This window comes from Ostrea edulis, chromosome 6, assembly GCF_947568905.1.
Source record: "Ostrea edulis chromosome 6, xbOstEdul1.1, whole genome shotgun sequence".
Classification (NCBI taxonomy): domain Eukaryota; kingdom Metazoa; phylum Mollusca; class Bivalvia; order Ostreida; family Ostreidae; genus Ostrea; species Ostrea edulis.
The window spans coordinates 62,455,620-62,469,472 of NC_079169.1; the positions used below are offsets into that span (position 1 = coordinate 62,455,620).

Here is a 13,853-nt window from a genome sequence, read left to right on the forward strand (position 1 = left end):
ATTGTTAAAAACAAGCCGTGAATCGAAGGCCCCCCAGAAATCCAAGATGGCGAGTGTCGTCCCTTTACTTTTTTTAATGTACACATGATACACCTTTTTTAAAACCTCGAAAAAAAGCGGATTTTGGTGGTGAATTTTATTTATATAATCTATTATTCGGACACAAATCATGCAAAACATCAATTTATCATTTGGGAACAAATAATACAAAACTTCAATTTCTGACAACCGAGCCCCTGTGAGACAGCCCTATGACCTATCACCATCCATTCAAAAGTTATGGTGAAGGTTAAAAGTTTGCAGACAAACAGATGACCATACTGGTACTAATCTGCTGACCCTTTAAATGAACTTTTTTACTAGTCCTCCCTGAATTTCAGAATAGGTGTTGTATTTTAGCTTTAACAAAAGATTTCTCCACGGAAATGATTAGTAAATGACATTCAAATATTCTGTGAACAACAAATACATCAAAACTGTAAAAGTTATCTTGTAATATCTATCATTAACATGATCTTTCAAATGAATAAGAAGTTCTTAATTATTAATTAGTAACAAATATTAACTAGTGAATGCTCTATGTGTAGTAGCAAGCAATCTTGACATCTTCTTGGCCTAAACACAGATTTACAACACGAGGCCCACAAACTGTAACACGAGGCCCACAAACTGTAACACGAGGCCCACAAACTGTAACACCCGCCTGTGTCACAATACAGAGAAAATCACTCATACCAAAAGTGTGGCCCCATGTTATAATAAGATTGCCCAGGCTGAGAAGAGTTTTACCTGCATGGTCCCCATAAGTTGATAGATAGATTGCCCAGGTGGTGAGTAATGCTGTCCTCCGTGATTTTTAACTACAGGTAGACTTTGATATCTGGAACTTGTTAGGTCCGAAAACATATCGGTGTTCGAGATACCAAAGTTTACCTGTATCTTACTTTTCTAGAGGAGGGTTTAATTTCCCCTTGGAAGGGATATTGCTCCTTGATTTGAACATATTTTTTTGCTTTTGGAGAAAAAGTTGAAAATTAACAATGACAACCATTTCATCAGCTCATTTAACCTAAAAAATTACATTGCTATATACATAAACATCATTAATGAGAATACAGTGCAAAGATGATTTATAACACAAAACTTTTACAAGTTAGAACAAGATCATCCTCACAAGTCAAGGTTTTGTGATTACGTACTGTTTGTGTGGAGAGTATGTAATCACAAAACCTTGACTTGTGAGGATGGAACAAGATGTGTTTGTGAAACACTTATGCCTCAATATGACATCAAAGTGATTCTGGTTCCCAAACAAAGGTTTAATGTAACAAGGAATACACATGTGAAATATGAAAGCTCTATCACCATCCATTTTAAAAGTTATGGCCAAGGTTAAAGGGTCATGAACACAATTTGAACTGAAATTTTTCAAATTCTATTTTCTACAATTTTAACATTTACAATGATTAACTACTTACTAGGTATTTCTAATGGTCAGCAAAAATTTGAATGTAAGTTGTTGGTTGAGATACAAAAGAGATACAACACCCACAATTCTATGTTATGTAAACAAAGTTTGTGTCATGTTTTTTGTTTAGATATATAGATTGCTTAAAAGAAAAAGTCATGTTTAAAACAAAATGAGATGTGACAACCGCTAGAAACTGTTTAATTGTCTTCAGAATTAACTTGTAAATTGAATTAAACTAAACTTATACTACTAGTATATTTAACCTAGTATGTTAACCTATGTTAAAAGTAGGTCAGACTTCCAGGTCAGGCTTAAAATAAAAATTGATTTGTTTGATGTACTCTGACTGACCCGTGAAATTTGCCCCGACCCAATCGTTTTTTCCACACTTCGAAATTTTTAATTTTTTTCTTTTTTTGTTCCCTGGAAAGTAGACATTCTTCTAATTAGTTTTAAACTTGATGCCATTTTTTTGGACTAGTTGTTTTACAGAATTTTTGTTATGTACACTGTATCAAAATGTTCTTTGGGTGTCTTTCGGTTCTACTTTCACTTTGATAATGACCATTTGTTAATCCGGGAACTTTTCAAACACTTATCTATATGAACGATCAAATATACCACATCTCTGCCCCAAATTACCACGTTATCTACCAACAAGGAGCTACAAACTCCCCCGTCGAGACTGATTGTATTTGTGTACAAAAGTTTGAAAGCCATATTATTTAAATCAAAAATCACGTGAGATAGCGCACCAAAATAATGGCGGACCACGAGTCTGCGTTGAAGTTGATGGTCTATATATATTTCTGTAAAAGCACGCATAAAATTTTGATACGGGATTATTTAAATGTTATGACGATTTAATAGGTGAAAGGCACTTTTACTTTTCTCTTGAACTGAGACACACGAATGGAACATGATCGTCACAACAAACTGAACGAGGCGGAGAAATCAGCATTAAAATTATATTGGGCAATATTAAAACTGATTGTAAATTGCCGTCATCATGTAATTCACTTGGATATTCATAGATCACATTAAAGTGTTTAAGTGATACTATTATGAATGTCAAACCACAAATAGAAGAATCAATCGGTGGTAATAAAAAGGGGTGTTAATTTATTTCTTAACAACGGTTTACTGGTAGAGGTCCTCATCCGTGACGAATACAAAATGTCCTGAGAAAATTTCAGAAGACATTGGAAGATTTACGTGTATAATATACAATGTGTACAAAATGAATTTTCCAAACTCTATTCTGTCTGGCAGCGTTATGTGTTTAATGAAAACATCAGTAAATTTGTAAATCTGATTTTCATGACATATTCACAAAAAAAAAAAAAAAATACCGACCTACCTACCCGACTTGAAAAATGTGGGTCGGAGTACATCAAACAAAAAAATTTTTAATGATGGCCTCAATGTCACAAGATCACACACTTTTGGATCACGTATAAGGTCTTGCCATAAGGATTGTATTAATAAAATATAAAAGACCTAGCTTAAATGGTTCAAGAGATATTTTAAATAATTGAAATTCAGTATTGAAATCACATCAGGCCAGAAAACTGCTAAACATGGACAATCCAATTATCAATATATACTGCCATTTACCATACCATTGCAGGACCCTCAAAGTTAGACTTCATATTGGACCCATTCCCAATGACAAAAAGTCATCCATTTTCCCAATTTTATGAGGAAACTTTCCCAAATGCATTTATAAATTGAAAATATATTGTACAACGTAAATTAAAAGGGGAAAAAGTCAAGAGTCAAGAACTGAATATGTGGTTATTTTGTTATTCTTATGTTTTAAACTTTATTTGGATTGAAAAGAGAGTAATTTTCCCAATTCATCAAAACAAACGACAATGATTTTCCCAATTAAAGGGGACTCAGTCCCTTATCAAACAATGCTGTGACAAACCCTGCATGGCTTTTAAGATCTTTTATAAAACAGCATTGTTTTGTAGGCCTATCATGTGTATACAGACTACACAAATTCAATTGCATGTAATAATATATATCATATTGCATGGCGCCACTTAATATCAGAATATCTATCATAGGCAATTGGAAACTTGCAATTCCTGACCTTTTCAGAAATTGCAAGTCAGTGACTATAAGTGTTGCTGCAGAGGGAATTGTCACATATTTATTATCCTGAGATATCATACACCAACAAGGGAGGACACATACCCCCACCACCTTCAGATGCCTGTTCTATGTAGATTCTGCACATACCTTTACAAATCTAAATCTAATCTGTATTGATTTAACTCCAAATGATACATAATTTTTTTCTTTAAGTAAATCGCATCAAGTCAGTCGTCAATCGACATTGAAATATGCCAGTTTCAAGATGAGAGCTCTTCTGTGTAGGTGCATTTAGTGGTATTTTGAATGCCTAGGTGGGACAAAGTGGACCTACAGTCAGTGAGAAAAATGATAAAATGTATTGAAAGCGGCTTCTCTTTAAATATATGCAAATGTAAGAAATACAAAATAATATCGAAAGAAATGTTTTACTAAAGTGAAAACATAATTTACAAGTAATATACTAGATATGGTATTACGAGCAACAAAATAACACGATATAATAAGAATTTCATGTATCTAATTACTGAGTGACTTAATCATTACTTATTTAAATTTGTGTATCAATCGAATTCAGGTAATAAAACTGCGCTGGAAATCTTACTGAGCACATTCACTTGTGCAGTGATGGGTATAATTTGTTCCACTCCCGCATGTAAACAAATTTGTTCCGTGCCTCACTGTGTACTAGAGTTAACTCGGACAAATCTCGAAACTTGTGTATTGGTCAACTTCGAGGCTATCTTGAAGAGTTGCTCAAATTGAAAGAAACATTAAAGTTTCTCCATGCTATTCAAAATCACTTTTATGTCGAACTTTTTAGATCTAAACTGACAGAGGCATTATGGTCTCTTAGTACTTCTGAAAATATATAGGAGAGGAGAAAATCTTTGGCTGGACCGGGAATCGAACCTGGAACCCCTGCATTACTTATAGTCATGTGCTCTAACCACTGAGCTACCCAGTCCAATATCCCCAGTCCGTATGGCCCTAATTACTACATTCCTCCCTCCTTAATTTGTCTTCGCCCTCGAAGAAACACACAACCCAGATTCTTTTTGCCTCTGACAGGAGTTTCACTTGCAAATCCAGGGGTGGTCAACGGCACCAAATGTAGTATTGGAGAAGAGAAAATCTTTGGTTGGACTGGGAATCGAACCCGGGACCCCTAAATTACTGGTCAGGTGCTCTAACCACTGAGCTACCCAGGCCAATAACCACGGTCCATTATGACCATATAGCCCTATAAATTAACTACAATACACTCATGCAATGAATGATTTCACATATATTAAGATGACCTCAGATTTGACAAAGTTTCATATAAACTAACTGTAACCTGAGGTGATATTGAATGTTGTCAGCATTTCTAGAATCTGTTGGTCTAAAGGTTTTGACCACTAAAAATGCTTTCAGACTGATAAATTTCAATGTTCAAACTGGTACTGGTAGGATCATCAATTTGATTGGTATTAAGAAACAGATTTCTAAAACTCTGTGTTGTACATTTTGGAGTTATATCAATGCGGATTACATTTGAATAGATGTAAAGGTTTTGCAGAGTCTGCATGAATAAAACAAACGCCAGAAGTGGGTTGGGGTGTTTTGATATTTGAGTGCCCTCCCTTGTGAACAAGTTGTGGTATTATCTCATAAAATTATGTATACTAGGCCTAATAATAAATACATCCCTGGTCTGTTGTTAGTGCGTTCAAGTACAGAATTACCTTATAACAAACAACTTGAAAAGCCCAACATTCTTTTACCAATAGTATACACCCCCGTTCCTGACAATGCAGAACCATTTACTATAGTATAAATAATGTAGTCCGGTAGACTGTAGGACGAGCGTTATTTAGCAATATTTTTGTTAATACTTACGATCACTAAAATGTTTTCAGGTGGAATAGGAGGATAATATCTCTGCGACTGATAAGAACGCTTTTCGCGACCCACTTTGGCAACTGTGTTCAATTTCAACAGCGCAAAGCTGCTGATGCCATCTCTTGGATCTAAAAGCTGCATCAACTTCGAGTCGTCGCTTAAGGTTTTATACTTCATCCAAACCGAATCGCCTCTTTTGAAAAGACTGTCCTTTGAAATAACATCAAGAAAGTTCATTTTGGCACCCAGAGCCGACACTGGCATTCTGGAAGTGCCTGTCGCTGCAGCACCGCCATTTGCAGAACCAACTGGAAGTAAAATATACAGAGATGCAGTTAGGCTAAATCTTATCTACATCTGGATTACCTACGCTTTAAGCGTTTGTTTATTTAGAATAGCTAACATTAGAAAACTTACGTCCACACAGGCTACTTGTCAGAAGTCCGAAATATACCACAGTTTTAGAAATTGATTCCCAAAGAAGGTTCATGTCTGCGATCGAAGAACCTGCAACCGCTTCACTCACATAAACAATAACTCCGCCGTGTTTATGTATAAAATATAGTGCTGGGAAGGCCACGTTGCATCTGTGTGACAGCGTCGCATTGCATTTTCATTTAAATTCACCGTGAATGTTGAAAGATTCAAAAGTAAATTGCTCACAGAAATTACAATAATTTATACAAACTTTTTTTTTTGTTCATGACAAGGCGTGTATAGGCTCATACAATATATTATTATGAAAACAAAACATGTAAGTGTCATATTCGGGAGAACAACCATTTGTATTAATAACTCGTATATTTGCAAACATTTCTTAAATATCCTGTACATTGTGTGATTGAAACAAATTTTTATTCTTTATAATATTTGCTCTACCTATAAGACAATTTGATAAAAATTCATTCCTTTCATTTTTTTATTTTTTTTTTTTTTTTTAACATTTCACATTCTATCGGGTAATGGAATTCATCCTGCACAAATTACATAACATATTCTCATAAATAATATAGGACCAAAGATCGAGTTTCGACTGGTAAACGATGATTTCGTGTTCATATATTTCGCTAGGGTTATTCTATCATTATCATTAAATTAACATGTCTAATTTAGTCCTCAAATTTTAAACATATTATTTTAACATTTTATAATTTACTCCTTTTAATCTTTAAATCTCTGCAACCCAAAACTGAGAAAGCTTATTAGACAATATTCTTTTATCCGTGCATTTCTATGGTATACCATATTTTATTCCTCTTTAAAGATACCATATAATTTATTAAATATCTTCTATTTCAATAAGATATCCAATAAATTTTATAAGATATCTCATATAATTTACAGTTTATATAAGCTATCTCATGAATCATATAAGGCATCTTATGCAACTATGCAAGATCCTATAGACTTTACAATATATGCTATATAATTGGAGATATATAAAAATAGAAGATATAAAATTTAAATCTCCTTTTAAAACATATAATATATCTTATATGTTTTAGCCATCTATAAGATATCTTATAAACTTTAAAAGGTATCTTATATATTTTATTAGATATCGCATGAATGAATTTTTATAAGAAATCTCATAAACTTTATGAGATATCTTATAATACATAGGCCGACACGATATATAATATGTTACATGAGATATCTTATAAAAGCAAATTCATATGATTTTTTATGTTTATAAGATATCTCTTATGATTTACAGTTTATAAGATATCTTACGAAATATATAAGATATCTTATAAACTATATAAGATATCTCATAAACTTTATAAGATATCTTGTATATTAGACAATATATATCATATAGTTTATGAGATATCTTATAGAATATATGAGGTATCTTATAAACTTTCCTTTATAAGATATCTTAAAAAGTTTATGAGATACCTTATAATAAAAAAAACGTTAATAAGATATCTTATAACGTTTAATGAGCTAGATATTTTATACTTTTTGATACATCTTATATACTATATAAGATATCTTATCTAATTCATGCATAAGTCTAAAAATACTGTTTAGCTCACAACTCAAGTGAGCTTTTTGCCCAGCGTCCGTCTGTTCCACAGTATAAGTTTTACATTTTCGACTTCCTCTACAGAACCTCTATAGGTGAATTTCAACAAAACTTAGCACATGACATCCTTAGGTGAAGGACTTTCAAGTTTGTTCAAATGAAGGGTCAGGTCCCCTTCAAAGAAGATATCTATAATCACAAATGTGCAAAAATAGGGTGGGGTCATTTAAAAATCTTCTTTTCGAGAACTACTGGGCCAGAAAAGTTTACATTTACACGAAAGCTTCCTAACATTGTGCATATTCAAATTTAAAAATCATAGCTCCCGGGGTGTAAGGTGGGGTTACACTGGGGAATTAAAGTTTTACATACGAATATATAAGGGAAATCGTTAAAACTCTTCTCAAGAACCACAGGGTCAGAATATTTGAAATTTTTAAAAAAGCTTCCTGACAAATTAAAGTGCAGAATCAAGTTTGCTAAAACCATGGCCGGCCCCGGGTGTAGAGTGGGAACATAATAGGGGATCAAAGTTTTACATGTGAATAGATACGGATTGTGATCGTATGAGTGATCGTGTGAGCTTGACCTGGAAGTCTGGCCTACATTTTGATAAACATTTGACCTATTCAATATGTCCCGAACAATTTAAGGTTGATCTTTCATATCTTGCATATAAATTTCTCATGACAAGACCTTTCATTTTATATCATGTTATTTGACCTTGTGACTTTGAACTCGGACTTTGGCCTACTTTCAAGAAAACATGATTTATCAAGTAGATCTGGAACTATTTTCGGTAGGGTTTCAAATTTTGTATATAGATTCTTTATGGCAAGACCTGATGACACAAAAGTGTTTGATCTTCTGACCTTGGCGTTGGCCCTACTTTTAAAAAAACACATGATCTATTTAACATAAGGCTTTCATATTTGTATATAGCTTCCTTGTTATACTATGGTGTTTGACCTTGTGACCTTGAACAACAGCAGGACCAAGGTGGCTCAGGTGAGTTATGTGGCCTATGGGCCTATTATCTGAGATTTTGAACGGATGATTTTCATCTTAAAATATGCATGCATGTGCATTTAATTACATGGTTATTGATAACAAATAATATTTCCTATGAATTGCAGAATATTTAGACTTTGTATGAGATTTTCAAGAAATGTGATGTTCAATGAACTTTTTTCAAATACAAGAATTATCAATTAATAATTCCAATGTTGTTTATTACGGTTGTTTTGATTGCACAAAAATAAAGCTAAATGAGAATTTACACATCAATAAATCCAAAATCGCTATGTATACATATTCGCCTGAAAACAAATAACATAGTGCGGGGACACTATTCATCTGAAATTCATAATACATAGAACGAATTGAAAATATAAGAATCAAACATTCCTTTTGGAGAATTTATAGATGTGTAAACTGTAGTCTAAGTTTTTGAGTAAATTGTCCGGAGTTTACACATCGATAAATTCTTTAAAAAGAATGCTTAATCCTATATTAATGCACTGATTTTACGTTGGAGCAGCGGCAATCTGGGATATGAAACAAAAACCAAAATTTTCAATAATGTTCACAAATTAATTTTGAATTCAAGCAGATTCTAGTAACAGTAATATATTTACGCTAGATATACATGTATAATTATGGTATTTATTTTGTTTATGCATATGCTTTATGACAATTGTTATCAATTGATCTTAGGTGAGAACCTCGTAAGTTGTCGGAACTTGTGTTCAAACCTTTTGTATATTATGTATGCAATAAGATATGTTGAAATCAAACCAGTGTGTAGACTTCCTTCACGGATTATATTTCTTGGGGGCGAATTTTATTTCATGGGGATGAATCTTTTTCTGTGGGAACGAATTTCATATCGTTTAGAACAAGTGGATAAGATTTCTTTCTAAAATTCGTTCTCACAAAATAAAATTCGGTCCCGCGAAGTTCTCTCACGAAATAAAATTCGTTCCCACGAAAGAAATTCGTTCCCACGATAGAAATTCGTTCCCATGACATAAAAGTCGTTCCATCGAAGTTAATTTCGTTCCCACTAAATAAAATTCGTCCCCACGAAATAATTAGATTCAATATTTACTGGTCAAAGGACTACGAAGCTTGTAAAATTCACTCACTAGTAAAAACAAGAGGCCCACAAGCCTTATCAGTCACCTGAGTATTAGTTATACGTACATGTGTCACTAGTCTCAAGTCTATGAAATCTAGGGGGGGGGGGTCCTGTTTTGAATACTAAAAATTAACAAAAGTGCATGTATAATCTTGTTTTAAGAACACATTGGAAGTGTCTATAGTGATGAAAGACTTTACATAATAATATATGTATAATTAACACAGTATGACTAATCTGGACCCGTCCTAGAGTCATTAACCTGGGATAGTGAAATTCACAATTTTGGTACATCCTTTTCTGCTATTCCTACACATGCATACATTAGTGTTTATACCATATCATTAAACTTCGGTGATAAAGAAAATATAATCACTCTCATATTTTTGACTCCACCCTGGAACAAAACCCCTACCCCCTAAAATCATGTTACATGTATTTACAATTTTGGTAAAGAACTGCACACTCCTTCTAAATATCTATTTAGTTTTGTATCAATAGCATTTAAAGGGGTATCATCTAAACAGTTTACACACATACATGTCCACTACATATACAAAATTTGACCCCTTCCTGGAGTCAGAAACCCTACCCTGGTGATCATGAAATGTACAAGTTGGCAGAGGTCTTCCTGATCTACATGATTTCTTTGGGGCATTTAGTTTTTCTTACACATGTGCAGTTGTAGAAAAGAAAAACATTGAAAAATTGGTCAATTTTTGCCTGCCCCTAAGTTCTGAAATTTACAATTTATGTCTCTCCTGTCCAAATGATGCCAAAGAGGCGTCAGTCCAAATATCCAGCCTCCACGAATCTCGCTGAGATTACCCCTGTACCAGCCAACGTATCTATAGGACTGATAAGTTCGCGTTTTCGTGGATATATAGCAGGTCGAGAAATGTTCTTTTGGATTATAAAAGGTGAGGCGTTTATTTGAAACAACTTCTTGAGACCAAGAGATTATCCTGCATCATCAACGAAAACAAGAACTTTCTATTTTACTACAGTTTTGAACTAGGTACTGTACACATAACGTCATGGCAGTTTCCGTAACGGATTAGGCCTACATGTTGGGGGGGGGGGGGTCTGACAAAAAAAATGAGATGTTATATCTATCTTGAAAGATATTTCTAGAAGTTTGATTGACTGTATATTGTTTAACGTCCCTCTCGAGAATTTTTCACTCACATGGAGACGTCACCATTGCCGATGAAGGGCTGCAAGATTAATGTTCGGCGCTTACGGCCTTTGAGCATGCAGGGAAGGATTTTTATCGTGCCACACCTGCTGTGATACGGGGCCTCGGTTTTTGCGGTCTCGTCCGAAGGACCGCCACATTTAGTTGCCTCGCACGACAAGCAAGCGAGTACTGATGATCTATTCTAACCCAGATCCCCCACGGGACAATTATTTAGTTTGGTGTTGACAGATTGTATCAACTGCTTTGAATACACAGTCCAAGAAAACTACACATTCGTGGTAGAAGGATAACTTTTCTGTGCATCGTCATGTTTGTGAATCAAATGTTTGTGTTTCGTGTGTATCAACCTCGGAATGAAGGCAATTGATTTATAAATATTGAATGAATATGAAAATGGCACTCTGTCAATAACACAGAGACATGGAATTATTACACTTTTACCTAGAGGAGACAAACCAAGACACTATCTTAAAAACTGGCGTCCAATTACACTTCTGAACACTATATATAAAATAGCTTCTGGTACCATTGCAAATACTATTGACTTTGAGAGAGCTTTCGATACCCTCTCATGGAATTTTATACAAAACACCTTAACTTATTTTAAGTTTGGACCTGATATTCATAAATGGGTGAAATTATTCTATCACAACATCATATCTACTATTAACCAAGGTAGCAATCTCTCAGCATCTTTCAACATTCAAAGAGGATGTAGACAAGGTGATCCTTTATCACCTTATATTTTTCTTCTTTGTGCAGAACTTTTAGCTATACAAATAAGAGAAAATAAAAGTATTAAAGATATAACTATAAATAATAATGAAAAGAAAATTTCACAACTAGCCGATGATACATCAATTATACTTGATGGTAACAAGGAATCTCTTCTAGAAACAATAAAAGTATTGTGACACTTCTCTGAAATGCCAGGACTAAAAGTTAATTTTTCAAAAACCAATACAGTACGGAGTGGATAAAACAAAATAGTCATGATACCCTTTCTAAAGACTTTCATCTGAATTGGGGGACTTGTACGTTTACTCTACTTGGAATTAATTTTGACGTAGAGTTACAGAACATGTCAAAACTAAATTATCAGCCGAAGTTGAGCAGAATAAAATCAATCTTAAATAAATGGGAGAAAAGACATTTGACTCCAATAGGAAAAATCACTGTTATCAAAACTCTGGTCTTGCCTCTATTAAATCATATTTTTATGGCAATTCCAAATCCCGATAACAGCTATTGTAAAGAATTAGATAAACTATTCTTTTCTTTCTTGTGGAGCCATTCTCAACATAGAATTAAAAAAGAGGTAATCGTAAAGCAATATGAGGATGTTGGGTTAAAAATGATCAATGTAAAGGCTTTTATAGCCTCTTTAAAATTGTTTTGGATGAGACAATTCCTTTTTTCAGATAGGGGTTTGCATAATTTCATACCAAATTTAGATCTTAATAAAGTTACTACATGTGGAATAGAATACATAAAAAAAAAGATAGAGACATCGCTGAAAAACAAATTTTGGGTTGATGTATTTGATTCTTGGATTGAGCTACAGCATAAACAAAATCCATTTACAGTAACAGCAGATACTCCGATATTTTACAATTCTAACTTTCCTGTGGGTAGGAAAGCATTTCTTAATAAATCCATGTTTCACAATAATATTAAATACCTTAGTGACCTTATTGATGAAGAGGATTTGTTCTTGTTATGAATCTTTCTGTAACATTTATCCTAAAGTGAAAATTAATTTTTTAGAATATATGAGTGTCATAAATGCTATTAAAGCATGGATGAAAAAAGTCAAGTTTGATAAAAAAAAAAATTAATTAAATTAACAAACCCTCTGATTATGTCGAGTATATATACTCTTCTACGATGCAAAAAATCAAAACAATTTTATACTCTTCTCAATCAAAACTGCACTGAACCTACTGGTAAAAGAAAGTGGAATGAAATATTTGAATTAAATGACACAGAATGGAAAATGATTTTCAGATTGCCCTTTAAAGTTACAAGTAATTGTAAACTGCAATGGTTTCAATACAGAATTCTGAACAAAATTTTAGTTTCAAACTCGATACTTATTCAACATAAAAATTAGAGATGATAAGAAATGTACATTCTGTCAGATAGAAGAAGAAACAATTGAACATTTGTTTTGGGAATGTGATAGTGTTCAGCATTTCTTAAGATAATTTGAAGTTTGTTTTGAACACAAGACCAATCTTCAAATATCAATAACAAAAAATAATGTTATTTTTGGATGAAAAGAAAACTATACAAAATAATCGTGTTCTTTGGCTGAAATATTATATCTACACTATGAGATGTAAAGGGAAGACACTGAATGTAAATGTTGCGATATCGCTAGTGAATACATTTTATGAAACTCAAAGACATATTGCATATAAAAATAGTGCAAAAGATTTGTTTGACACCTGCTGGAACGGCTGGAATCAATTATTTCATTGAGTGTTTGTTTGAAAAAAAAAAAAAAAAAAAAAAAAAAATATATATATATATATATATATATATATATATATTGAATGACAAATATTCTTCAGTCAGTTATAATTTTGTTTTGCAACATATATTGATTGGTTTTTATGATTATAAAATTAAATTACCAGTTATTTACTCTATTGTTGTATTGGCAAAATACGAAATGCAATTGAAATATGTGTATCAATTTTCTCCTAACCAGTAATTACGTATGAAAGTATATCGCAGAATAATGACCGCGGCATTCTTTTAATCGTAGCAAACCCAGAATATGCAACGGTGTCCGGACAAATGAAATAATGCGCGTTTTGAAAAATATTTCTCCTGACTAATTGCTTATTTAAAAAAAAGAGAAGTAGATGTTAAAGAAAGAAAGAGAGAGAGAGGGGGGAGGGGGGAGAGAGAGAGAGACATAAATTTACATTAAATTTTGAGGTGTCATTTTGTAATATCTCAATTCCTAAAGAACTCTTTGCTTGTCGGTCAATCTGATTAAAAATCAGCTCCT

General features: G+C 33.1%; 1 protein-coding gene across 1 annotated transcript in view; it reads right to left on the reverse strand.

The window, feature by feature from the left end:
* The window catches only part of LOC125682922 (tyrosine-protein phosphatase non-receptor type 5-like), a 41,697-nt gene extending 35,703 nt beyond the window's left edge, over positions 1-5,994 (reverse strand). Inside the window, exons 1-2 of the mRNA XM_048923490.2 lie at positions 5,876-5,994; positions 5,456-5,766 (exon numbers count right to left, since the gene is read on the reverse strand). Coding sequence (XP_048779447.1) covers positions 5,456-5,766; positions 5,876-5,948 — 384 coding nt within the window. The 5' untranslated portion in view covers positions 5,949-5,994. The remainder of the gene's footprint in view (positions 1-5,455; positions 5,767-5,875) is intronic.
* Between the last annotated feature and the right edge of the window lie 7,859 nt (positions 5,995-13,853).